This window comes from Giraffa tippelskirchi, chromosome 1, assembly GCF_054371585.1.
Source record: "Giraffa tippelskirchi isolate mGirTip1 chromosome 1, T2T-mGirTip1v1.2.pri, whole genome shotgun sequence".
NCBI lineage: Eukaryota > Metazoa > Chordata > Mammalia > Artiodactyla > Giraffidae > Giraffa > Giraffa tippelskirchi.
The window spans coordinates 144729774-144757181 of record NC_137275.1 but is presented as its reverse complement, the minus strand read 5'-3'; the positions used below and the strand labels follow the sequence as shown (position 1 = coordinate 144757181).

The 27408-nt window shown below is 42.4% G+C and overlaps 1 protein-coding gene and 2 long non-coding RNA genes across 4 annotated transcripts in view; 2 read left to right on the top strand and 1 right to left on the bottom strand.

The window, feature by feature from the left end:
• SLC24A2 (solute carrier family 24 member 2) overlaps positions 1 to 27408 on the bottom strand; it is a 264631-nt gene that overhangs the window by 64972 nt on the left and 172251 nt on the right. Inside the window, exons 4-5 of one of the 2 annotated variants that reach the window (XM_081498800.1) lie at positions 27027 to 27135; positions 1691 to 1741 (exon numbers count right to left, since the gene is read on the bottom strand). In XM_081498800.1, the coding sequence (XP_081354926.1) occupies positions 1691 to 1741; positions 27027 to 27135 (160 nt within the window). The remainder of the gene's footprint in view (positions 1 to 1690; positions 1742 to 27026; positions 27136 to 27408) is intronic. The other variant, XM_081498811.1, reaches the window with a different exon arrangement.
• Positions 14425 to 26360, top strand: LOC145509764 (uncharacterized). Its single transcript, XR_014056399.1, has 2 exons — positions 14425 to 19059; positions 26160 to 26360. It is a non-coding gene; the product is annotated as an uncharacterized LOC145509764 (long non-coding RNA).
• LOC145509748 (uncharacterized) overlaps positions 27021 to 27408 on the top strand; it is a 54910-nt gene continuing 54522 nt past the window's right edge. Inside the window, exon 1 of the long non-coding RNA XR_014056388.1 lies at positions 27021 to 27184. This is a non-coding gene — a long non-coding RNA (uncharacterized LOC145509748). The remainder of the gene's footprint in view (positions 27185 to 27408) is intronic.

Below are 27408 nucleotides of genomic sequence, written 5' to 3'. Positions count from 1 at the left end.
GAAAAGAAAGGGTAAGGGAGAAACAGGTCAACAGAAGCAATAAGAAGCCAGAAGCAGCTCTGGTAACAAGACGCTAAGGGCGGAAGGCAGAGGACAGAACGGAGGAATGAGAGAGAGTGAGGGGTCGTGACTACTCAGGTAGAAGGTAGCAAACCCACTGGCCACTCAAGCCATGAAGCTTAGACTGAGGACTGTGAGATGCCTGGAAAAGCAATTAAATTATAAAGTCAGTGAGCCCCAAAGTTTTGGCTTCCCAAGCCAATCACCAAGAAAAATCAAAGTGGTTTGAAGCCATGGACTGAAAATAACAGCCGGGACAGGAGCCTTCCTTTAAGGCAGGGACTGCTCCTTCTATCCCCGTGGTGGTAGGATACTGATGCTCATAGGTAGCTTTATGCCTTTAAAGCTTTCATTGCCCAAGGATCTGCACTTCCCCCACATTGTTGGGAGGGTCTTGGGCTACAAAGAGCCAAGTCTGAGATTCTAACTGTGGCCCGCTGCTTTAGAAAACACCATCATGGTTAACTGACAGCACAGAGATAGAAGTAAAGAAGGGCCTCAGAACTTTGCAGAAGCCAGAGTGAGGAGGGGCTGAGAAGGGCCTTCCTCTTACCGAGGGCTATCTGATATTCTGCCTCCTGCATGCAAAGCAACTAGGAGATCTTTGGCAAACTAAGGCAACTCAGAAATACTAGAAGCTGAAAACAAGATATGCAACACTTTGGGAGTTTCTCTCATGTTGAAGGACAAAATGAACCAATTCCCCTTCCTAGGGTACCTTTGGCTTTCTTGTCAGTATCAGTGAAAAAAGCATGTGAAAACTCCAGATGTTTTCATAACTTACAAATATCATTTACTAGTCAAAAAGTGGAGGTATGTGTGAGATTAGGACAAGAGGACAACTCCTTTTACCAGAATGTAAAATTTTCAAGTTACTGTTCCATGGTGCACTTATTTCAGAAAAGTCATTCTGACTGGGGCAAGACTGTGCTCTGGGACAGTGTCTGGAATTGTAGATAAACTGAAAAATAAATCTCTCCAGACTTCATTTACTCAGGGGAAATGCTCAAAATGATATGTCCAATCTCACACAGTGTGAACTCCAATATATACAGCCCCATTGGCTGGAACGATGACCCTGGCCTCTCTCAGATGAGTTAGCATGGGCTGTGAGAGAAAAGGACAGGAGCCTACAGTCCTCTGCATCAGAAACAAGTCTCCATTTTGAATCTAGGGATTCCTTTAGATTGCTCATTCCTTTGCATAAATCAGAATATCACCAGAAGATACATACCTCCCCCCCACCCCCAAATTAGGGACATATTAAAAGGAAGTGTTGGTCTGATGTATTTTTCTATGTTGTAAGCATGTGGAGGAACTAATGGTGACCCAGTGGGTGTGGGCTTGTGTTTACATTGCTGACACCATTTCACTGAGTGCATTACACGACTGAGATGGTTTGGATTGTTTGAATGGAATAACATGATCACCCATGGTATTGCATGTCTCCAATTCCAAATCAACACAATGGCAGAAACTAGACGAAAATGCAGAAAGAATAATAAATCACACGATGTCACTGAAGTCATGCAAAGAGGGGGAAAATAAAGACTTAAAAATGGGCAAGCCACAGACACCATAAATTAAAAAAAAAAAAAGCCAATGCATACAATTCTAAAATCATTCTTACCTTCTTCAGTCATTGTGTCATAATATTTTAGTTTTCCATATGATCCAAGTTCTACAACATCACAGTAAAAGACACAAAGATAAGGAACGAGCTGTAATGCAAGAACTTTGTTTTTTACACATTCTTAATTAATCAGATTCAGAGTTATACTGTCAAATTCCACAATCGTAACTATATAGAGATGTGCAAACATGGGCCATGTGGCAGACGGCTTTCACGGCCCATTTTCAGAAATCACTTAAAATATATTATTCCACTGGGGGTAGGACGTGCCCTGCATTACAGAACAGGACACAGTTATTTTAACATCTGATGAAATAGAACACTTGGCGAAGATATCTTCATGGCAGGTCCAGCCTTGCCCTGTCATTTTTAGAGATGACATGCCAAGAGATGGCTGGACCAGAGACCCTTTTGCGGTTTGTAGAGACCCACTGGGGTGTGTAGATGCTGGCATTCCTTGCCAGGAAACAGCAGTCCCAGGAGTTCATTTCACAGCTTTTCTCCAACGGAACTACTTCCTAGAGGTTAATAAGGAAGGAAGGCTACCTGGGAAAAACCCCAAATGAAAAACCATGTTCTAAACTTCCCTTTCATTTCTAATCTCATATTACAGGCAAAAAGCACTGAATACCATGGGTGCAACATGCTTGGAAGGGCTGGGAAAAGTGCAAAAGACTTCGGGAGGAAGTGGGAGGCATGCTCCCAGGGAAGGGCAGGTGGCCCAGAGCAGCCACAACTCCATGCTCAGGGCATCACCTGCTGCTGCATAGCCTGCAGGGGCCAGGAGGCAACCTCCTGGATGCAGCTCAGGAAAGGACTCGGCTGTGATGGAAACTGCTGGCAGAAAGCAAACTTGTCTGAGTCAGCTGGTAGAAGCGGCATCTTGGGTAGGGGGATGGAAGAGGTGGGGACATACCATTTCTGTTTTCTTACTTCAGTTCTAAAATAGAAACTTTCATTCTTGTTCATCTGAAAATTCCAGACTGTTTGAAGCAACATTGTGATCAGGTTACAAATATTTTCCTGGTCATTACAACACTCTCCCAATAAACTTAGAGAAATTAATGAGATTCGAGAGATACTCCTGTGATTCTGTGGAATGCTTTCATGGCTCATTAACTTGGTGAGCCGCTAAAAACTCACATATGAATGAACTAATAATTGATGGGTTTTGTGTACAAGATAAGGCTCTAGTTTAAAACACAATAATAAATATTCTTCTCTTTATAATATATATTACACACATTCTTTTTCCATGTGCCTAAAATTTTACCTAAAGCTATTGTAACACACTGATACAAAATTATGCCTTGGGGAGAAAAATCACCTCATTTTTATGTTTCTGCAAAAGCCTGCCTACTCTGGATTTTGTTAGACCCATGACAAAGGATGCAAGTGCTTCAATAAGAAATTGAATTTTGCGTCAAAACAAGGCGGCTTTAAAAAAAATTGACTTCTAGGGATTGCCTTCAGTAAAAAAACATTTTTTTCTGCCATTTTAAGAACAGTAGTCTACTATATATGTGACACTGCCAAAGTCTGGGATTTTAAGGTGATCTAAATTCCTTCATAAATATTAAACACATGTTCATGGTGGCTTTACACATAATCTATGCCTTGTGTGTGTGTGGTGTGATGTGTATGTATAATCCTGCAGTAAGCTGATGAATTATACCAGCCAGCTAATTTTTCTGTAACCTCTACTCTTTCCCTGAGGTAAAGCAGGCGAATAAGCAGCTGGCATTCTCTTTATTTGCCAAGGAAACAGAATGTGGGCAGTTCATGTTTGCAAAGTTGAGTCAAAACCATATTTCTACACAGTGGAGATACACTACTGCATTTTTGTCTTTTGAGACGCTACCTCTCCGTACAGACACACCGGTCTTCATGTATCAGTCCCAAACTTTCAAACCTCTGTTAGTGACAGATGTGATTAAGTTTTTACCTCCTCTCTCATGGAGCCAGGTATAAACACGTACAATAATATTCTTTGATTAATTTATTCAATTAATACCAGCATGGTCAAAATTGGATCCAGGGGTGGCTGACAAAACTCACACATTCTTGCTGCTGTGGTGATTCCTAGATTGTTCCTTAGCTACTTCTGTAGATGAGGACCGGGGCAGGGGGACAAAAACTGGACAGCATATACCAAAAAGAAGGCGAAAGGTGGTGGAAGGAATAAGAGCAGTGAAAGGCTGAATTACAACAGGTGATGGAGTGACTTGAAGCACAGTGAAGAAGGGGGGCAAGGAAACAGCATTTGCCCAAGTGAAGAGAACCATGTTTGGTGCTTACTTAAAAAAGGTACACGAGAATGTGAAGGAAACCAGCCTGTTGGAACAGAGTTTTTATCGTTGACCTCAATGGGATAGTGAGATGGTGAACTCGGCACCTCAGTGCTTTCAAATGGTCAGGGTGGTCTCCTGGGGCTGGTGGGACAGTATCTCCAAGAGCTGGCGCCTCCCTTCTTTGAACCAGGGGCTCAGAGGGTGCAGGAAGAGGGGTGCAACATGCGACTAGGACAGACACAATACGCATCCATAAGTCAGAGCACATTTGCACCTAGCTAGCGTCCCATAGCCCATGGACACCTCATGGAAAATGGCCTGAGAGGCATGAATGAAAACTCACCTGCAAGCAGCAATGGGATCCCATCAGCACACTCCCCATGGAGAGTAGCCATGGCAACTTTAGCACCATTGGATTAGGATTCAAACTGGTCCCAATCCAAGCTGAATTTCTTGGGGTAGGAAGGAGGAGGGAGGGGGTTCAAGAGGGTGCTGTTTAATACCATTGAATAACTTCCATTATGTCAACTGAGCAAGAGGAAAAGGGATGAATCAGTAGTGAAGATCATCCTGGTTACTACCTGGTGCCTCTTCTCTATAACATTTCTCTAAGCCTAAGAAAGCCTAAGAAAAAGTCCGGAACCCAGTGGCTGGTGTTTGAGATGAGCCTATGAACTGATCAGCTGCCTAACATGGCATGATCGCTCATGCCATTTGGGCAGCTAGATCCATGGGCGTCCAAGCTCCTGGGTCTCTAGGAGAGCCTGAATCTACTGTCATTCCTCTGCCCACTTCCTCTCAGGCCTTCCAGCAAGGTCATTACCTGGCTTTAAGGTACCTCTGAATTCTTGTCCATACATCTTGGTTGATAAGTCAAGGAAAAGATCTTCAGTCTCAAAGGATCTGCGACTAAGAACTAGTGCTTTTTGGCCCCTAATTTCTTCCTTTCGTAAAAAGGGCATGGATACAGATTTCTGCTTCCAACATTGACCTTCTCAGCTCCACTTTTGGAACCTCTGGCATTCTCAACCTTTTTCTCAGAAAATTTCCCCAGACAGGAGCAGCACCTTTCAGGCCTCAAAATTCTGGCATATAAAACAGAAAGTCAACAGAAAAATCTATGAATTCATTTTGTTAAAATGAAGAGCTGCTGCTGCTAAGTCGCTTCAGGCGTGTCTGACTCTGTGCGACCCCATAGATGGCAGCCCACCAGGCTCCCCCATCCCTGGGATTCTCCAGGCAAGAATACTGGAGTGGGTTGCCATTTCCTTCTCCAGTGCATGAAAGGGAAAAGTGAAGGTGAAGTCACTCAGTCGTGTCCGACTCTTAGCGACCCCATGGACTGTAGCCTACCAGGCTCCTCCGTCCATGGGATTTTCCAGGCAAGAGTACTGGAGTGGGGTGCCATTGCCTTCTCCAGAATGAAGAGCAGAGGTAGAGAAATCAGTGAAAGCAGCATTCATTAAGTGTTGGTTGATGGAAAAAATAACTTGTGTGTTTTCTTAAATCAAAGAGCTGCTTTATTTTTGACACTGAGTTTGTAGATCTAAAATTTAGATTTTAGATTTTCTCAACACAGATATTAGTTCCTTGGTAAAGTTGTCTAATACCTATTAAGGAAGTATGCAGATATCAGATTACATCACATCCAGGAAAGGATTATTTTCAGTAGCTAAAAGAAGTTAAGAACACAGGCTTTGAAGCCAGGGTATAGGTTTGAACCCAAGACCTGCCACTTTTTAGCTGTGTGACTTTGAGCAATTGCTTTGCCTTTCTGAGCCTTGGTGTTCTCAGCTATAAAAGGGCATGCTTGTATTAATATCTATCTCACAAAGCTGTGGTGAAGAGTAGGTGAGATGATAATACCCACTAAGCAGTCAATAATGAGCAGCTTCATCACTGCAAGCATCACCAAGAAGAGTGAAAGAGAACCTACGGCACATGGAGCAGAACGCACATGCCCCAACTTGCTATTTTACACAGGTTTGCCGAAACTAATTCAACAGTATTTACAGAAGTTTAAAATAGCTATTTGGTGTCCAGCAATAAAACATATTCTGCCATTTGGGCTAGAATTTAAAAGAAATTTCTTCATCAGTCCTGCCCTTCTACTCTCAGATCTGCGAAGAATGTCAAAACATGGACCATAACCATGGGAACAGGATGTGAAAAGCAAACCCTTCATTCATCTGATCACCGATGTTCCAGCTTGGGACCTGTGCACCCTCCCCTGTAATATTTGCAAAGTCTGTCTCTCCAGTTAGGATGTCCATATCTTGGAGACTGAGACTGTATTCCTCTTTGGATCCCTCCCAACTAGAACAGTGCCTTTTGTGTATCACATGCGCTCCTCATATTTCTTAATCAAAGCGTATAAATGCACAGCTCCCAAATAACAGTGCTTTGATTTGTTGAACTTCCCTGGACTTGCTGAAGTCAGGACGGCAGGCACTGATACTTAAGGCTTCTGGACTGCTGATTCCATAATATCGCTATGAAGGTTAAGGGGGGTAAGGGAGGGGTAGTTTGGGATTAGCAGATGCAAGCTATTATACATAGAATGGATAAACAACAAGGTCCTATGTGTATAGCACAGAGAACTATATTCAATATCCTGTGATAAACCATAGTGGAAAAGAATATGAAAAATAATTTATATACATGTAACTGAATTATTTTGTAATAATTTGTACAGTAGAAATTAACACAACATTGTAAATCAACTATACCTCCATAAAATAAACTAAAAAAATAGAGGGCTTCTGAGTGAGACAGTTAAGATAGCTAATTCAAAGCTTGGATCTACGACTTATGAGCTAGTGATCTTTTCTGCACCTTAGTCTCTTCTTCAGTAAAATAGGGACAAGAACAATAAATACCTATTCTCAGGAGGGTTTTTGGAGGATCAGATAAGAACATATCTATAAAGCACTTTGTGTCACGTGACACAGGTATCCTTAATAATTGGTACCTCTCTTCCTTTTTGTCTTTTTGCATTTATTGGCTGTTTATTAGTACTCAAGCAGCTCCGCATGCTCTATTTTAATTAAACCTCACAGTATGATACTCTAGGTTAGATCTTATTGTCACAACTGAGGCATCATTAGGTTATTAATTTAACCAAGTTCCATGATATACCCTGTACTTAAACCCAAATTTTCTGAAGCAAAGCTTATGTAGTATTAATGACTACTAGATACTAATTCTCAATTACAAAAGAAAGTTTGGTATTGTTTCAGTGAACAAGATGCCAGAGATTCTGAAAAACTAGTACAAAAATTGTAAATTATATAAGTTTAGGGCCTTTAAGTGTAGGAGTAGATAATTTTATGTACTTCAGTAATTTTATAGATTTTATATTTTAAAAAATGGAATAACAGTCATCATCATATCTTTAAGCATTAAAAATAATTTCCATTAGGAAATTCTTTCCATAAAGGCATAGAATACTGCAATCAATTTTAGAAAAAATGCCTATGTTAAAGCGAATGTTAAATTTGGTGCTTAAAGGAAAATGTTTCAGACACTTGATAGTTAATCCATTACTTGATTTTTTTTGTTTTTTTAAAAATTTATTTATTTTAATTGGAGGCTAATTACTTCACAATATTGTAGTGGTTTTTGCCATACATTGACATGAATCAGCCATGGGTGTACATGTGTTCCCCATCCAGAACCCCCCTCCCACCTCCCTCCCCATCCCATCCCTCAGGGTCATCCCAGTGCACCAGCCCTGAGCACCCTGTCTCATGAATCGAACCTGGACTGGCGATCTATTTCACATATGATAATATCCATGTTGTCAACAAAGGTCCATCTAGTCAAGGCTATGGTTTTTCCAGTAGTCATTTATGGATATGAGAGTTGGACTATAAAGAAAGCTGAGCACAGAAGAATTGATGCTTTTGAACTGTGGTGTTGGAGAAGACTCTTAAAGAGTCCCTTGGACTACAAGGAGATCCAACCAGTTCATCCTAAAGGAGATCAGTCCTGGGTGTTCATTGGAGGGACTGATGTTGAAGCTGAAACTCCAATACTTTGGCCACCTCATGCAAAGAGCTGACTCATTTGAAAAGATCCTGATGCTGGGTAAGATTGAGGGCAGGAGGAGACGGGGACGACAGAGGATGAGATGGTTGGATGGCATCACCAACTCAATGGACATGAGTTTGGGTAAACTCCAGGAGTTGGTAATGGACAGGGATGCCTGGCGTGCTGCGGTTCATGGGGTCGCAAAGAGTGGGACACGACTGAGTGACTGAACTGAACTGAACAATGTTATTCTCTCAAATCATCCCACCCACACCTTCTCCCACAGAGTCCAAAAGACTGTTCTATACATCTGTGTCTCTTTTGCTGTCTCACATATAGGGTCATCGTTACCATCTTTCTAAATTCCATATATATGCGTTAATATACTGTATTGGTGTTTTTCTTTCTGGCTTACTTCACTCTGTATAATAGGCTCCAGTTTCATCCACCTCATTAGAACTGATTCAAATGTATTCTTTTTAAAGGCTGAGTAATATTCCATTGTGTATATGTACCCCAGCTTTCTTATCCATTTGTCTGCCGATGGACATCTCTCTTCCTTGTCTGCCAAAGTTCCAACAGGAACCTCTATTTCAGCCTTGCATGAGGTTGTTAAATCTTATCAGACTCTCATTATCTCTGTGGGTGGGCACCAATGTCAGTGTCAATTCTTGAAACGTGCAAGTCAAGAACCCACTGCCCTCCTTCCCCAGATGCCTTCCCTTAAATACAAGGGAGAATGTCAAAAGGAAACCTTTCAGTTTAATGAAAGGCTGCTCTGGCTAACTTCCTGAACCATGTTTGGTGGTATTAACATTTTAGTCTAAGGTGTTTTCTTTTTTTTTTAATTTATGAATTTATTTTCATTATTGAAGTTTTGTGAATCAATAGTATGGGAGTTATGTATTTGTCATTTCCCATCCACTCCCTACAAACATAACATTTATATTTGTAGATCCATACAATTTTTTAAAGTTTCTTACAGTGCTTGATTTGGGTTGACTTTGTTTCTCTTCTCTCCCTGTGTGAAAATTTTTCATCAAAATCAACATGTATTCTGATATTAAAAGATATTTCTAAGTCAGCCTGATTTAAAGCTTTTTGTTTGATTTTACCTTAAAAGGGGCTATATGGTACACCAAAATTAATTGCTTTCCATTAAAAGGCTTTCTTTGGTCATTACTCCTTTGTAATAATTGTTCATGTCAAGGCAAGTAATTTTTTTAAGTTAAAAAAAAAAAACCTTAAGAGATGGAGGTTAAATGAGGAAACAACCATATTCTCACTTCAGACTCAAATCAGAATAAAAGGAACATTTTAACCTTCAAATTCAAATTCTCACTCAAAAAAAGCTTTCAGAGCACTGACTCACTGCAGAAGTTCTGCTTAGCAATCTGTGGGGGAATGATGTTTGTGTGTTAAACTTCCCTAAGAGACTCCTAACTGAGTACACAGTTACCTGGGGACAGCTATACCCCAAATGTGGTAACACATCTATGTCATACACAAGGTATAAACAGAGGTGATTTTGTCCTATGGAGTTCTTCTCATATTCAGCTCTTGCAAATCTATGCTAACGAGTGCTTCTTTTCCTTCTATGGGATTAAAATCTCTCACTTAGGCTTTTGGAAGCAAGGCAGTAAGTTTGCAAATGAAAATAAAAGGCTGAACCTGTGAGTAACCTTCCCTCAGCTACTGAGTGTCAAGTAGGATTTATGTCTTTACATACCTCATTGCCTCTCAGACATTTATCACCTGATTTTCACACCCTCCGAATCCAGCCCCTTCATGAAAAACTCACTCTTCCTTTTCAAGCTTCCAGCAAACCCAGACACACTTGTTTGGCTTTGTTCTTGTTTTGGTCTCCCTTACTGTCTACATGTATTTCCTTGTTGATGTCAATCTGCTGATATCATTCTGAGGCCCCAGTCCCTTAGAACTACTGATACTACATTGGTGGCCAAATTAGGGATCAGAAAGATCCCCAGCAGCTGGCCCAGTGCCTGGAGCACAGTAATATTCTGATAAAGCACCCATGAACAACAGGGGCCAGGTGTGTAGGTGAGGACAGTGGACCGAGGCCAACAATAGGGAGTGGTGGGGACTATGGAAAAGTGGCCAGTGAATGCCTAAAGAGGGGTGACAGCCTCTTAGCTCCCATTCCACAAGGAAAGGCTGGGACAGTATTGAGAGATCTGATTATTCAAGGGAAGCCAGATATCTGGACTTTTATGTGAAAATTGCTGACTTTTAAATGTTGGAGTGTGTGTGTGTGTATGTGTGTGTGTTAGTAGTTCAGGTGTGTCCGACTCTTTGTGATCCCATGGACTGTAGCCTGCCAGGCTCCTCTGTCCATGGAATTCTCCTGGCAAGAATACTGGAATGGGTTGCCATTCCCTTCTCCAGGGGATCTTCCTGACCCTGGTATCAACCTAGGTCTCCCACATCGCAGGCAGTTTCTTTACCATCTGAGCCACCAGGGAAGCACCTTAAACGTTGGTAACCAATTCCAAATTAAAAAAAAAAAAGCAAACCACTCTGGGCTTGGTTTAAAATCAGGATGGTTGAGTCCAGTTTTTTTATAAATATTAGTGAATGAATGAATGAATGAACAAGTGAGACCAGCTAGGCTTTTGGAACTGGGAGGGGTCCTTGCTCGGCTACCCTTCTGCAAAAGTCAAAGGCTTTGGTTCCCTTCCTCACCTCCCTTGAGGCTCACCTATCTCCCCTGGTGTAGGTACCACAGTGTGCTTATGTCTGACTTAGGAGCAGACTACGCGTCTCATCACCTCAGGCTCCTCTGGGACACCAAGGCTAAGTCCACGTCAGGCCAACGGAAATGCTAGTATGCCATGACTAACACACTCTTTTTTTTGCACATTCTTGCCATCTAGCTATGCCACCACATGAGTCAAAAGAGTAATTAAAAAAATAATCTTATTTTGGAGAGGAATGAACATTGTCCATTAGGTGTAACTGTTCCCAATTATTTTGCAGGGAAATATCTGGATTGTGAAAGATTTTGAAAGGTAGGTGAGGATCACAGAGGGAGGTGCCATATAATTATATGGGAGTTATCACCCTTGAACAGTGAACAATAATGTGTGGTCATTACTGCGGATCATCCAGATGGTTCATAATGAAACACCCAAGAGAGTCCCCAGACACTCCAACTTCTTATAAATATGTCACCTAATTTGCAGTCTTGCTCCTCTGCGGTGTTGCTTAGCAATATCAATGGTTACTGATTTCTGTCCTGTGAGGAGCTGACTCAGGCCATATTTCAGTGTAATTTACATGTTCTGGATGATCAAACAAGAAAAATGGGACCAGGAAGGGCTGTTCTCCTGCTTCCCTTCGGAGGTCGGTTGGGGAGGGGAAGAGAACAGGAGAGAGCAAGCAGGTTTCTGGAAAGGGTTTTTAAAGAAAAGCAATGAGCCACCCAGGCAAGAGAATTAACCCTAAACAGTGTGGTTAAAAAAAAAAAGATTTCCTGGACATTTATGTGTCCTTTTAATTGTGTAGTTAAAAATCTCAACAATCCTAAGGTAACTTTAAACACCGATACTTTGTCATAATGTTCTTCCTTTTTCCCAAAGGGATGGAGAAAAGCGTGCAATGATACAGCATGACAGTCCCATCATTTGTGCTGTGGACCCCAGAGACTTTGACTTGACAACTAGCTCTGCCACTCACCAGCCATGAGAGCTTGGGTAAGTTAGCTAACCTCTTTGACACGCAGCTCTCATACTCATATATGATGGGAACAATAACAGCTGCCTTGTAGGGTTGTGGTAAATATTACAGATACCTAACACATAATTGGCAAATAATATTCATTATGTATGTGATAGGTATTAATTATTAGGCACTTTAAAGCATTTATTAGTTTCCCTTCAACTAAATCAGGAACTCCCATCATAGCATCCTTCTGATTGTCACGAAACCAGAGGGAAGTTGGTATCAGGAGCCCTTATCACCACGGAGATGAACAAGGAGATCTTATGGCACTCAGCATGATTTCTGGAGTCAAGAGGTGTGGGTTCTAATCCAGAGTTTACTTCTTATTAGTTGTGTGACCTTGGTAGCATGATACTTAGCCTTGAAAGCCTTAGTTTCCTCACCTGCAAAATGGGGCTAATTCTAGTACTCCCTTACTGCATTGCTCTAAGTGGTTTTATGTGATGCTGGGAACACTGGAAATTCTCAGTATGTAGGAGCTATCATTCTATGACTGGGTCAAAGGCCAGTAGTGATGTGGATTCAGGCTCACTTCTTATAGTCACAATAAGTGGGCATCCAGGATTAGAGCCTTGTTCTAACATTCTCTGCACAAGTTTATACTGGAGAAGAAAAAGGTAAAAGGAGAAGAATGACAAAAATAATAACTAGTTATGTCATGCCAAAGGAAGTCTATAAATGTCATATTCTTTTGTAATGACATCAGATACATGGAGACTGCTGGCACTATTTAAAGAATGTATAACGCAGGGAAAGAGATAGTATAAGTTTGATTTTCAAAAGGAAAGCTCAAAAGGGATTCCAGCTGTTTGTCAAAGTAGTATTATTCAGTGGTTAAGAAAGTGAATTCCGGGGTCCAGCAAACTTGGATTTGAGCCTGGCTCTATCTATTATTTCCCTTATGCCCTGGGGCAAATTGTTTACTACTGTAACTTTCAGGATCTTTATCAGTAAAATGGTTATAATAGAAGAGGTTATAATATAGTTAAGTTTGTAGTATAACAGACTAATAGGATGATGTTGAAAATTGAACGAGTTAATGTATATAAAATGCTTAGCACAGTGCCTGGCACATAGTAAGTAATCAGGGTTAGTCATTCCATTTTTCATTATTATTGCCTCCATGGGCATCAATCCAGAATTCTGGCTGGATATTCAATATTTTTTCACTTCTCTTACTTTTCAACTGGCGTTTCCAGGGAGAAAATGACATTGTCAAAGATAGTGAAAGGAATACGGTTTGAAAGCAAAGAATATACACTATCAGATATCATCTATACAACATTTGGAATTTATTTCTTATTAAAAAATATCTGTTTGAGTCCTTCTAATAGCAAGTTTCTAAAACATATTCTCAGTAAGTTTTTTGTATAGGTAGGGGGTTAAGAAGCTAACATGTTCACTAATGACATCTACATCTTTGCATTTTTGCATCTCTGTAAATGATGCAAATTTGACACGCAGCTCTCACACTCATATATGATGGGAACAATAATAGCTGCCTTGTAGTGTTTACAAAATCAGGCAAAACGTACTTTCTTCTTAAGTCTTATCAAATTTGGGGTGGGGGTACACACACATTTATTGCTCAGTTTTGAAAGTGACAAGAGGTTCCATTCTCTTCCCCTATCCTTTTTTTTAAAAAGACTTTTTTTTGAGTTGACACATACAGAACACATTCTGTGTTCTCTTTCACAGAAATGTGAGCTTGGTTATATTACATATGACTAAGATCCAAAGGGTGGGGCTTTAAGTGATGCTGATGCTTCTATAGCCACACCCACAACCCAACCAGTCATAAAAGTGAAAGTTGCTCGGTCGTGTCCGACTCTTTGTGACCTCATGGACTATACAGTCCATGGAATTCTCCAGGCCAGAATACTGGAGTAAGTAGCCTTTCCCTTCTCCAGGGTATCTTCCCAACCCAGGGATTGAACTGAAGTCTCCTGCATTGCAGGCAGATTCTTTACCAGCTGAGCCACAAGGGAAGCCCAAGAATACTGTCATGAAGCCCTATCGATTCCACCGCGAACAGCCTCAGTTCTGTCTTTTCTGCTCCATTCCTACTGCCTTAGTCAGAAGCCTTGCTGAGCTTACTGCAGTCGTCCTATCTGAACTCTTATTTCTTACCACCTACTCTTTCTCTTTCTTACCATTTACTGTCTAGTCCTGGCACCTTTCACCTATCTTTCACATTGTTACCAGTGTAAGGCTTTCAAAACACAAACTGAACATCTCTCTCTAAATCCCACACATCCTGTCTTTTTGTGTTGGAATTTTATGAGATCTTCTAATCTAGTGAATCACTTGGAGGTTCCCTCCTGCAGGCCAAATGCCCCCCAATCCCTAGTGTAAGTCACTGCCTCCACTGTTTCTGTTTCAAGTGTACCCTTCTGTGTGTGCTCTCATCAAAGGCATCTTAACCGACTTGCTTTCTGTCCTTTAGGGCAAGGAATCAACATACTCATTTTGTTAATTGAGCACCCAGCAGAGTTCCTGGCACTCTGTAGGTGTTCAGATGCTGTTGAATTGAATTAAATCTCTATTTAATAGTGCTCTGTTAATCCTCCTTAGCCTGGTTGTCTTTGGTATGGACACCCATGACTCCTTCCATTTTAGTGTTTTAACTCCACAGTTTCAACTTTTCTGTCTTCAATCTCTCTGCAGGAAGGAAGTCTGCAAAGGGAAAATGCATGTAGTCTCAACTGTTGGAATCCTCTTCATTGCTTCAGGATAACTTTTGCTCAACTAAAAGCCAGACTGCCAGTAAGACCAGTTTCAGGGGGATTTACAACATACAAAAGTGCCATCAGGAGAATACTCAGCATATAGAAGACAAAATGGCGGCAATAGCTTGGAAATGGAGATGAAAAAGAAAAAAAAAACCTGACTGGTGCGTGGAATGGATGCTGCATGCTGGCTAGAGAACAATTTGGATGTTCTCCTGGATCTCATCCTGCAGCCTGGCTGGATTCAGAAGAGTCTGCTAGGCAGAGAGAATCAGTGCTAAATTATATCCAGCCGTTGGGTCAGCACAGCTGAGTTTCTACCCTCTGATGCACTGAGCATCAAAAAATATCAGAAAAGTGTCCTAGAAGAGGGGAGGAAAAGCAATAAAATGGACAAACAAACTTCAGCTATTCAAGAGGGACAAAAGGGCAAGAGATGAGAGAAGAATGAGAAGGCAAGAAGATTTGGAAACAGAATGAAATGGAGGGAAAAAGACTGGAAGACAAAGGAAATTAATGCCACTGAAGGGGAAGTAATTCAAACTACTCTTATAATTTTGTAGTCTACACTTCAGTTCTGTTCAGGATGTCACTTTATTGAATACTTGGCTCCCTACCACAATAGAAACAATCACCCCAAATTATGAAAAAATTACAGGATCAAAGTACAGAGAATGTTTATGCAATCCTCTAAATTTCATTGATGTAGAAATCCATTTACCATTATTCCTACTTAAATACCATAAAAAGCGGGAAGATATGAGTGAATTTAAAATCCAGGATGCAAAGACAACATAGAAGATTAAGACATGTTTCACAAGTAGTCCATTGTGCACCTTATATTAAATGGCAAATGCCTGCTGTGAACCAGAGATCTGATGATATAGGAGAAGGCAGGGACTTGCAGAAGGTTATGAGTCCTAACTACATAAACAGTGGCCTAAGGACGTCCATCCTAAAGGAGATCTGTCCTGGATGTTCACTGGAAGGACTGATATTGAAGCTGAAACTCCAATCCTTTGGCCACCTGATGCGAAGAGCTGACTCATTGGAAAAGACCCTGATGCTGGGAAAGATTGAGGGCAGGAGAAGAAAGGGACGACAGAGGATGAGATGGTTGGATGGCATCATCGACTCGATGGACATGGGTTTGGGTGGACTCCGGGAGTTGGTGATGGACAGGGAGGACTGGCGTGCTGCGGTTCATAGGGTCGCAAAGAGTCAGACACGACTGAGCGACTGAACTGAACTGAACTGAAGGACCTTTCACCAGGATTAAAAAATTAGTACATTAATTGCTTTTCCAGATTTTTTTAATCAATATGTTGGAAAGAGGATTTTTTTTTTTTTTTTTTCAGTTTGCCAAAAAGCTGTAGACCCCAGAGGAAGTTGGGAGTTATTGAAAGGAAATGAGTCAAGTACCATGTCACATTGATTTACTCCTCATTGTACAAAGGACAGAAGAACTTGGAAATATAGAATGTGTAGTTATTCAACTTCAGGATGCCTTTTGCTCAACTAAAAGCCAGACTGCCAATAAGACCAGTTTCCATCTTATAGACAGGTATGGCAGGATCTAAAAACTGGTACATGATGAAGAGACTTCTTTTTAAGTGAAAAAGGAGATAAGATAATTCAATGACTTACTACTGAACCTTTGAAGACTGCCTGAAAAATGACAGCTGCAAGAAAGAAAAAAGAACTGAAAGCAATTTGGCAACTACAGATGTACCAGGCAGTGTTCTGTGTGCTCTGTAAACAGCACTCCGTTGGATACACTCAGTAGCCTTAAGAGATGCTCTTATCTTCCCTATTTATAGGAAGCTGAGTTACAGAGATGTTAAATAGCTCACCCAAGGTTAGACAACTAGTAAGTGGCAGAACTGGGGTTCACACCAAGGTGGCTGACTCCACAGGGTATCTGCTGAACAACTATACTGTATTCCCTCTCCCAAGAGCCTAGTGGGAAGATGCCTCCATGAACACACTCAGCAGGGGACACAGCCTGTCTAAGTGGGCATATTGCAAGATGCTACCCTTAAGCTCCAAGGATCAGCTCCTCACATTCTAATTCTCCCTAGCACAAAGAAGATGGGGAACAGTCCTGAGGTCAAGAAAAGAATTTGTAACCTTTTCTAGATGGCTTAGTGGTAAAGAATCTGCCTGCCAGTGTAGGAGATGCAGGTTTGATTCCTGGGTCAGGAAAATCCCCTGGAGGAGGAAATGGCAACCCATTCCAGTATTCTTGCCTGGAAAATCCCATGGACAGAGGAGCCTGACAGGCTACAGTCAAGAGGGGTCACAAAACAGTCACGACTTAGTGACTGAACCACAACAACTAGATAGGAAACTCTGTGTGACCTATTGTACCATGAATGGGAACAGGATGCATGGAAAGGAAAAGAAACAATTTTTCAGAAATGCCAGAGGAGACTTTTTATCATGAAGAGTTTTCTGGAATTAGATGGACTCACCATGATTTTTAATTCCTGCCAATGATGGTGGTTCTGGCCTGAAGTCCTTAGAGTTGAAGCAAAGCTACCTTTGCTATTGGCCATATGGGATTAAGTGCTGCCAGTCTGGGAAGTCAAAGAGAGAAATTACCAGCACATAAGTAGCTACAGAGGCTGTTGCAACTGCATTGCTAAAACTCAGATACCACAACGACATTTATGCTGGTTTTCAGGAAGTTAACTAGACTGGGGCAAGCACTGGCTTCTGTTCCCCTAGAGACTTACCTAAAGTAGGGGCTTGTAAAGGGAAATGTTCTCACATGGGGTGACCACTCACATCAGCTTGCAATAGAAATGTGTTTTATGAATGAATGAATACATGAATCCATACACACAAAGAGGAAACAAATTTGTAGACCCTTAAGTTTATATAAACCACAATGCTGATCACTCTTTATGTGAGTGTGTGTGTGTGCTCCTGCACACGTGTCTACCATACAGCCTCACTGAGCCCCAAGACAACCTATAAAGGACAGTTTGACGTGGGTCACGAGATTCTTTCTAATGGCTGAGGTGAAGAGGCCAGATTTGGTGGCTCTGCTATCATGAGATTAGGAGAGAAATGGACCCTGACAGCAGCTTGAGGATTTGTTTTTACAGTATGCCAACACCCAGAGGTGAGTGCAACAGCATGGTGCAAATCCAAGACCAAGAGACACACTAGCAAGAAACCTGGCTACCATCAGCGGAAGTGTCTCTGAACCGAATGCAAATCGGCCAACCAGCACTCCACGACGTGAGGCCCAGCTGTCGATGAAACAAAGCAGAAAAGTCTTTAGTGTTTCATTTGAGAGAAAATCCCTTTGAATGATGTTTCTACATCAACATGCTTTTGGAATGGGCCATCACCGACAAAATTAAAGTGCTTTTCCACCTTCACTGATTGCCCCATCCTTTGGGGGCATCAACGCTGTGGCAGCTGCTTGCTGCTTTCTATCTTGGGCAACTCTGGGTCCCCCCTCTGAAGGAGTTCTAACTGCATCTCTAGAGCATGTGATAAGTTCAAGAGAACAAAGATGAAACTATAACTGAATGGATGCCTCATTGCTTGTTTCTTTCTGTGCGCAGTGTTTACTTTCAAATGGCATCAAGTCAATAATTTGGTCACAGACCTTTGTGGACCTGACTTCAAGGCAAACCTGAGACAGAGAGAGAGAGAGAGAGAGAGAGAGAGAGAGAGAGAGAGAGACTATTTCTACCCTCAAAAGCGTTCATTTCAGGGAGACCATTCACTTTCTCTTCATGCCCCAAATGAAATGTATTTGTAATGTGTACAACACAAAGAGAGATTCAATTTCGACCATCTCAGATGTTCATCTGAGAGTAATGCTCTACTATTCCCCAAAGAGAGGAGCTATTTAACTTGTCCCTGCATTTGCACTATGAGAGGCATTAATAGCCTGCCTTCCTCTATCCAGGCATTTAAATGACCATCATCTTATTAAAAACAAAGCCAGCAGATTGCATTTTATTCTTTCCCAGCGAAGATTTTCACTCCTGTTGCCTGTCCACTCACCAGCTGAGGCAGCACGCAAGCATCTCTCTCGCTAATCTAAACTGATCCACAATTTGGGACCGAAAGAAAGGTTACAATACTGCCTTTCAGAGATAACGTCTCCACATTTCGAATCAAATAGGCATGAAAATGACTTTCTTCTAGGATCAAATGACAATTTTTGAAAGTGCATATTGAAGCTGTTTTTTAAAAACAGAAGCTGGGGAAATAAGTACTGCTGTTTGGTGAGAAAAAAAGAAAACACAGCAAGCAAGTAAAAGTTTAATCTTCGTGTCAGCTTCAAGTTAACACTAAACATCAATGTTGAAGCACTGAAGTGATTTTACAAAATAGACAGATGTCTGGCTGTAGGTGTGGGAGATGGACACATGGCTACAGATGAGAGTCCTGTGTGAGTGCAAAGTGTTCAAGCTCTGAAGGCAGACTTAGGAGCTGGGTGACCATGAGCAAGTAGTGTCACCTCTCTGAACCTCAGTTTCCTCAGAGGTAAAGCACAATACTTCCCACAGCCATTGACTGGAGCATGACAGGAGGTGACTGTCAGGTGTGTGGCACTGGGTAATAAGCACTTCGAAAGTTCCAATCTCTTGCTTTTTCTCTTCAACATCATCTTAGGCCTTTAGTTTCTGGCACTTAAATGACACACACATAGTTATGGTAGATGCATACACAGACACACACACTCAGATATAGACACTCACACACAGACACACACACATACACACAGACACATATACACACATATACACGGACATCCAAACAGAGCCACACTGATACATAGACACCCAAACACACACACACACACACACACTGCACGTATCCTTGGACAGGAGAGCCTGCTGGAGCATTCAAGCAGGCAAATAGTCACACGCCCGCTCATCTCAAAGAAGCCCTGGCTCTGTTAGGCCAACCACGCATAGCTTGGGTTTCTCCAGCCAGTTCCATTGCCCTCGATTCCTCACCACCTTCTCTGCCCGCCCATGTTCTTCACTGCCTTTGAGAACTGCTCTTGAAGGTCACTTTCTCCAAAGGCACCCTTTCCTGATGGCCCTGCCCTCAGGTTCACACCTAGGACGACGTTCCTGAAGTCCTGGCAAGCGCAGTGCACCTGACCTGACAGCTTCCGCTGTCTGTGCTCCAGCCGGGCTTTCCTGTTGGGCTTATTAATCCGCACTTGTCAGGATGTGATGTCGAGTCCGTGAACGTGTGTGCTTTCACCACCTCGGGAGTGAGGGCCTTGCTCCATCACAGGGCTGATTCTAGTGCTCCAGGAAGCCCCTCTCCCATCCCCTAGTGCTTCAGCCAGAGCTGGCAGACCACACAGGGCAGGTGCTCACAGCTTCTTCCTGCTCCCTGAGGGCCGCCTCTGGGGAGATCCTGGTTGCTTCTGGTCCAGCCTCCTCCCTTTCCTCCCAAATCCTTCAACCAGAGCACCTAAAAGCTGTTGCTCCACGATACATGTTGATCTCTGCTGGGTGTATTTTCCCTTTTTGTTCTTTGTGAAAAGTGCCTTTGCTCTTCCTGCTTATTCTCTATAAATTTCAAAGTCAAGTCCTGAAATTCCATAAACATATTTTGGGGATTTCAATTAGGATTCAGTTGCATTTAGAGTTCCATTTGGGGAGAACTGATATCTTTATAATATACCAACATTTATTTAGATCGTCTTCCATGTTCTTCAGAAACAACTACTATTTTTGCACTAAAGTTCTTAAACGTTTTATTTGGGTTAATCCCTGGCACTTTTTGGTTTTGTTGCATTTTGTTTAGTGGGTCTTTATTTATGTTTGACATTGATGGTTTATAGGAAAGCAATTGAGTTGGGCACACTGATAAAATGATCTGAGTAAACTCTTAATAGTTTTAACTATTAAAAATATTTATTCTTCCCTGTGGGAATCCCTCTGAGCAAAAGGTTATGCTGTTACTGAGAAACAAGTTTGAAAACCTATAATCTAGGGTACAGGGAAGATGGGGAAACAATCAATAGTGGCTACTCATTTGTGAGGCTTTGTGATCAAGATGTCCTGGAATTCATGCCACCTTGCATTGCCTGAGTCAGACTGATAAAGCAGAGATGCCATCAGGATGTCACAGGATCTTAGTGGGAGGAAAATGAGGGACCAAAACTGTCCCTTCAGAAAGGCAGGAGAAAGGCTCTCAGGACATCCTTCCAGTCAATTTAAATGAAAGCAACATGAATGTGTTGGCTGGAAAGTGTTAGAAGAGACCAGCTGTGTGACGTGAAGTGAATTTACCGTGGGGGAAGCTTGTCTATCTTTTAATAGCAAAGAAGGCAGGTATTGTACTGTGAATATGGTGTCATTTTCAGATATCTCATTACAGGGTTCTGAAGATTTTTGTCATGAAAATGGTCTCAAGAGAAACACACATCAGGCCTGGGGACCTGCTGTTCTAAACTGTGTCATGCCCTGAGGTTAAATAAGCCTTCAATTCAATTACAAGCCCCCTAGGCTAACACCGTATTATCCCTGCTCTCGTGTTTCTAAGGCACTTATTTGTTAAACTTTGCTATTGATAATAAAATTGCTGTTATGATGAAAAAATTTGAAATTCCACAAGGAGACATGACTGCTTCTCACTACTGCAGAGACAACCATTAACTGAATAGGACTTTGTGGGTCACATCCAAAAAGTCTTTTGACAGAGCATGGATTAAGATAATCTACATGGCTAGTCATATGTTTTTCGGCAGAAACATTATATAAGCAAGCACTCATTCAATCCACTCAACAAACAGGGATTGGGATCCATGTACGCTGGGTCCTGGAGATAGAGGAGTGCCTGCCCTCCAAGATGTAAGGGTAAAGACAGGAAACAAACAACAAATAAATATATTCATGGTGTTTATGGACAAATATATTGCAGGGCAAGGAAGGTCCAGAACTCTGCTTTATTATCATGGTTTTGATTTTGCTGTTTTTCAAAGGCAGACTGAATCAGATCTTTCTCATCAGGTGACATGTGTACTTTGACTTGAAGGAAGAGAAAGCAGGATGGGGAAAGATGAGAACATGTCATTTGGATGGAGGAAGAGAGAACATGTGCAAAGGCCCTGGGGCAGGAGGATGCTGCGAGTTTGTGAGGAGCTGCTGGTCAATCAGAGGAGTGGAGCAAAGGGAATGACACATGAGAGGAAGGAGAGAAGGGCAGAGAAAGAGGAGGAGAGGACTGGAGGAGGGAAAAAAAGAGAGGGGAAGGAGGGAGGAGAGAAGAGAGGCAGGTCACAGGGGGCCTTAGGGCCACCACAAAAACTAGGGCTTTTCCTGCTGGTGATATGGTTTTGAACTGAGGTAGGGGATGATTTCACCTATGTCTTGGGGTAACCAGGCTCCTTAGACGGCAAGTACTGGGACATGCTTTTGCTGGGGGAGGATTCAGGGTCACTGTATAAAATTTGGACTCAGGGGCCACCAGAGAATGTTTTAAAAGGGAGCAAGAAGAGGAACATTGTATCTCTTTGTAAATCATGAATTTGAAAAGACAGGATGAAGGTTACTAAGGATGAGAAGGTGAAGGGGAACCCTCTGACTTTCACTGGGGTTGACCCTGGAGTTTCATGTTTGAGGAGGGTGCACAGTGCCCACTTCTGGTTCCTTTGTAGGTCAGGGTGGTCACATAGCCCTGTTCCAGCCCATGTGATATAAGTGGAAGTCTACTTCTGGGAACACTAAGGTTTTTCTGATTTTAAAAAAGACAGCTGTACTGGCTTCCTGCCCAAAGCAGGTTACCTATGGCTTTCTGCCCAAAGCAGGTTGCCTATGGCTTTGTCCCCTCCACACTGTGTAGTTCGCCCAGGAAACCCCACTGAATCATGGATGGATGAACCACTCAATGGTGTGTGTCCCTGAAACAGACTGGGTTAGATGAAAGGTGGTTGAAATTCTCTGGTATCTTCTCATACAGAGGTGAAGTCTCCTCTGTGTCTTGAGTCTGGTCTGGCCTTTGAGATGGCGTGACTAGTGTTAGACTATAGTAGAAGTGACATTCTGGGACTTCCCAGGCTAGGTCATGGGAAGCCCTGCTCCTATTGCCTGGGCCTCTTGGATGGTTTGCTCATGGAGCTCTCAGCCACTGTATGAGAAAACCAAGCATGTGGAAAAGCCCTGTGACAACATGGAGAGTCAGGGGCCCAGCTGAACCCAGCCTCCCAGCTGTGCCTTCAAAGGCGGCAGACACAGCAGACATGTGAGCAAGGCCCTTTTGGATCCTTTAACCCGCCCATCTCCTAGCTGAATAACATCAAATGATCTCCACTGAGACCACATGGAACAGAAGAATCACCTTGCTGATCCCTGAATCACCCATATTCCTGATCCATGAAATTATGAGCAGGAATGACATGGGGGTGATTTTAAGTCACTAAGTCTTGGGTGCTTTGTTACGTATCAATAGATAAGAAACACAAACACTGCCGGATCTTGTGACTCAGGCTCAGAGGCTGAACCAACCACCAATTAAAGCTTTTAGCAAGGGCTCCATCACTGGATTGACACCTGAATGGCACAGATGAGAAATGTCTTTTCATAGGTCATCTGTCCTGGATGATGTCAAAAATGTCCCTTATGAAAAGGGACTGTCTGCCATGCTATGCCAATGCATGACTCAGCGAGGCAGATGACAGGGACATCAATCAGCGCAACAGAGAAGCCACTGCAGTGTTCATGCCATCAACCTGGTGACGTAACCAGCATGCTCTATACTGTTAAGAGGTGACAGTTTGGCATGAGGATGTGTGAGTTCAAGTGATTAGATGCAAACAAAAAGAGAGATGACTGTTTCTGAGAGCTTGGAATGTTCTTGGAATGGGAAATGATTGTGAATTTTTTGGGGGAAAAATACCAGAGCAATTTGCTTTCTTGGCAACGTGCTGTGGAGCAATTTGAAAGCACTGAAGTACTTTCCATATTTTCTAATCACTCAAATCCAGAACTGATTATGGCTCTCTGCATTCTCCCAGATTCAAGCCATTGGAGCACTCCACGTCTTTCAGGGAGAGGCTTCACCTTGAAAGGAGGTGCCTGGATTTAGACGGCACATCTTGCTACAGCAGGAACAAACACTTTAATTGCAGTACAGCCCTACAAGGGCCAGTTGTTTCAGAAAATCACGGATGGCCTGACTCCCAGACAACCCAGATTCACCTTCTTTTGTCTCACTGAAACAAAGCATAAACTTCCCACCAGATAGAAAGACAAAAACAAGCCCTACCAGAAACTGAACCCCCTCAGACAAAAACCATAGAAATTTAGATTGTTGAGACCTATGGGCAAGGTCACACACACACCACACAGACGCGCACACACAGTTGTATATATACAGATCATCTCTGGGATGAACCCCAAGAAATTGGTAGCAGTCATTTCCTCTGAGAGAACTGGGGGACTGGAGAAAACTGGGAGTTTGTTGGAGGAGGAAGACTTATATTTTTCATCATAGCCTTTTTTCACCCCAGATTTTATTTATTTATTTTCGGCTGTGCTGGGTCTCCGTTGCTGTGTGGGCTCTTCTCTAGTTGTGGCGAGCGGGGGCTACTCTCTAGTTGCAGTGAGCAGGCTTCTCGTTGTGGTGGCTTCTCTTGTTGTGGAGCACGGGCTCCAGGGCACGGGCTCAATAGTTGTAGCGCATGGGCTTAGTTGCTCCATGGCATGTGGGATCTTTCTGGCCCAGGGATTGAACCTGTGTCTTCTGCATTAGCAGATGAATTCTTTACCACTGAGCCACCAGGGAAGTCTCACCACAGCCTTTTGAATTTTTTAAATTAAAACATTCATATGCTGTATTATCTTTCAATGTAATGAAACAGTAATTCCAAACCTGTATGGTACTTACAATCTGCTAGGCAATGTGTTAAATGCTTAATGTATATTCAACTCCTTTAGTCCTTATAACAACCTTATGATGTAGATATTATTATATATCATCCTGATTTTTACAGATGAGGAAACTGAGGTACAGAGAGGTTAAGTAACTTATCCAAGGTCACACAGTTAGTAAATGCAGAACTAGGATTTGGATCCAGAGAGCCTGGCTCTGGAGTCTGTCCTCAACTACTATATAACATGCCTTGCCAGAAATAAGTATACTCAGTCGCTTGCTTATAATCGAGTTGGGGCAGGTAAGATAGTTCATTTCTTCTCTTACCTGTTCTTCTGGATAATGGTGGGGAAGATAGTAGCTCAAAATAACCAAGATACAACCTTAAACCCATGGGGCTTTAGAAAGCTTTGAAACTGTGTGACTATCAAGGCATGACTATGGCCAGGTGGCTTAATCGTTCTAAGCCTTAGCAGCTACTATGTACCAGGTAGCCTGTTAGACCTTGGGGACAGCTGGTAAATAAATAGAATCCCTGTTCTCTAGAAACTTACTGTGTTCTGGGGGAGACAGGTAGTAAACAAATAATACAACTTGTAAAGTGGGCAATAAAGAAAAATTAAAGGATGCACCGAGAGATGACAACTGGTGCCCTCATTTATACTGGATGGTCAGGAGGTGTCATTTACACAAAGTGCTGAAGATTGGGCAAAAATAAAGCAGGGGAAAGTGGAAGAAAATGGGAGAAGGAAAAGTATTTTGGGTGGAGGGAACAGTCTTAGCAAAGACTCTGAGGCAGGAAAGAAGTATCTATTTTAGGACAGAAGGCATCTGTCTAGCTAACACAAAGTAAGTCAAAGTGAGTTTGGAGAACGAGACAGATGGTGTAGACCATGGCAAGTATTTCACTATTTTCCTATGAGCCATGGGAAGCCACTGCAGGTTAGTAGGAGTGACATGATTTGATTTACTTTTTAAGAAGATTACTTGGGCTGCTAGGTGGAAAATATGCAAAGAAAGAGGCAGTGGAGGGAGTGGAAGATCAGCTAGGAAGCTGTAAAGATGGCTTGGAATGAAGAGCTCGCAGAGAGAGAAGGAGATACCCTTGAGATCTATTTTGGTTGTACCCTACTTTATGATATTAAAATATTAATGTTAGCTGTGAAGAGTTACTAGAAAGCATAGATTCACAGGTGTGAAAATACTTTGCCAATTATAAAATTACTAGACTGAGGTAACTATTACTGGAGATGAAGGAATGAGATACGAGAGAGGCTCTAAGTTGCCCAAAGTCACACAGCTGCTTCATAGCCGGCAGGAGATTGCCCTAGGATCCCCTCACTCACTGAGATCATTTCTCTGGGGGTGACCCTGGGCAGTAGAGGGGAAAGAAGGCTAGTGACCAGGGCTAATTTCTTTGTCACATGGACCTCTGGTAAAGAGAGTAATGATATTTAGGATGTTCCTGGCAAACGACTGCCCCTGAGTAAACAGAACCCAGGATCGATGAAGGGAGGCTCCTTGGAAAACATCACATCAGCTATGTAACTCTCTGGGCCACAAGGTGGAACTGTGTTATAACTGCAGTGCTCCACAGTGAGAGTCAGCCTGTGATCCTCACTTATTATTCTGGGTGAAGGTCCAGTGAGGGGAGACAGGACCTGGGGAGCCTCTCTCGACATCCCAGGGTTTTCTTGACTTCATCTGGCCCCTTGAAATCACTTAGCAAAGCTTTACATTGGTAAAGAGCTCTGATTTGTGTGATATGATTTATTAATCTCATCCCATGTGTTCATTGACTTGCAGAGACCTGTTTCCAGGCTATTCGCCCCTATGTAACATCAGGCTCAGTTGTAAGGTCCAGGGATGAAGGTAGAACAGAAGACTTGGCAATATTCGAGCCCTTTGCTAGTGGCCTAACTCCGATATTTATCTGATGCATCAGATACCTACTTTCTTGAAAAATAAATTTTTTTTTAGCATACTTATGCAATTCAAAAAGCACAATGTATCTGGTTTCCTTGTGAGTATAACTGGAAGAACACAATACTAGACTCTTGGTGATGGTTTATATGATGACCCTAGGAGGTGAACCTGGTTCTTCAACCTGATCCTAAGCAGTTATCTTAGAGAGTGCTCTTTAGGTGCTTAGAAGCTTTCCCCCTCACCTTCCAATTGCCAAAGACTAGGTACAACATTAGTGTTCTGCAGTGAACATCATTCCCCAAACTAATCCCAGCCCTGCTAAGTCATGGAGTTCTTGTCTCTCTCTCTTTTTTAAAGATATACAATTTATCAATTTATCCTGACATACAACTTCATTTTGAAACTGAGGATGATGATGAAAGAGAACTGTCATTCTAGCTAGAAGGGAGAGAAAAAGCTCTTTTGTCTGCTCTGCCTGGTAACAAACTGTATTTATGCTGTAGGCATCAAGAGACAGAATCAGCAAATGGACCTCCGCTCCTGTTCCTGGTACAAGAATCTCTGATAGTGAACTGATCAGTGGTAGATAAAGCACACCGAAGGACTGGGGCTGCCTCTGGCAGAGGTGACACACAAGGACATTAGTGGGTTTGTGACAGAAGCACAAACATGTTTTATGAAGAGAGGCCTTTTCACAGCCTTTCCCTCTGCCACAAATAAGTCCCCAGACCAAAGCCTGATGCTTACCTTCAGCGAGTGGGTCAAGGGTGTGTATCATGAGCTGGAAGATGCTGTTCCTCATGAGACTGTTGTGGAGGGAGGCGGAACTTCCACCCCGCTGCAGACGCGGCTTCACCTGAGCAGAGGAACCAGACAAAGATGCTGTGAGTGCTCAGAAATGCAAGGCAAGCTCCTCACCTCGTCTGTCATAGCATGACACACAATCGAACCAGAGATGTTTGACGTACATTCCTTCAAAGTCTCTGGAAGGAATGGCGTTCTCACATCCTTTCCAGCTAAAGGGATTAACTGTTACCGTTTCTTGAGAACTTAGTATATGCTGGTCAATGTGCTATATCCTTCACCTCCATGAGTTGATCTCATTCTCAAACTGAACTCTATGAACTAG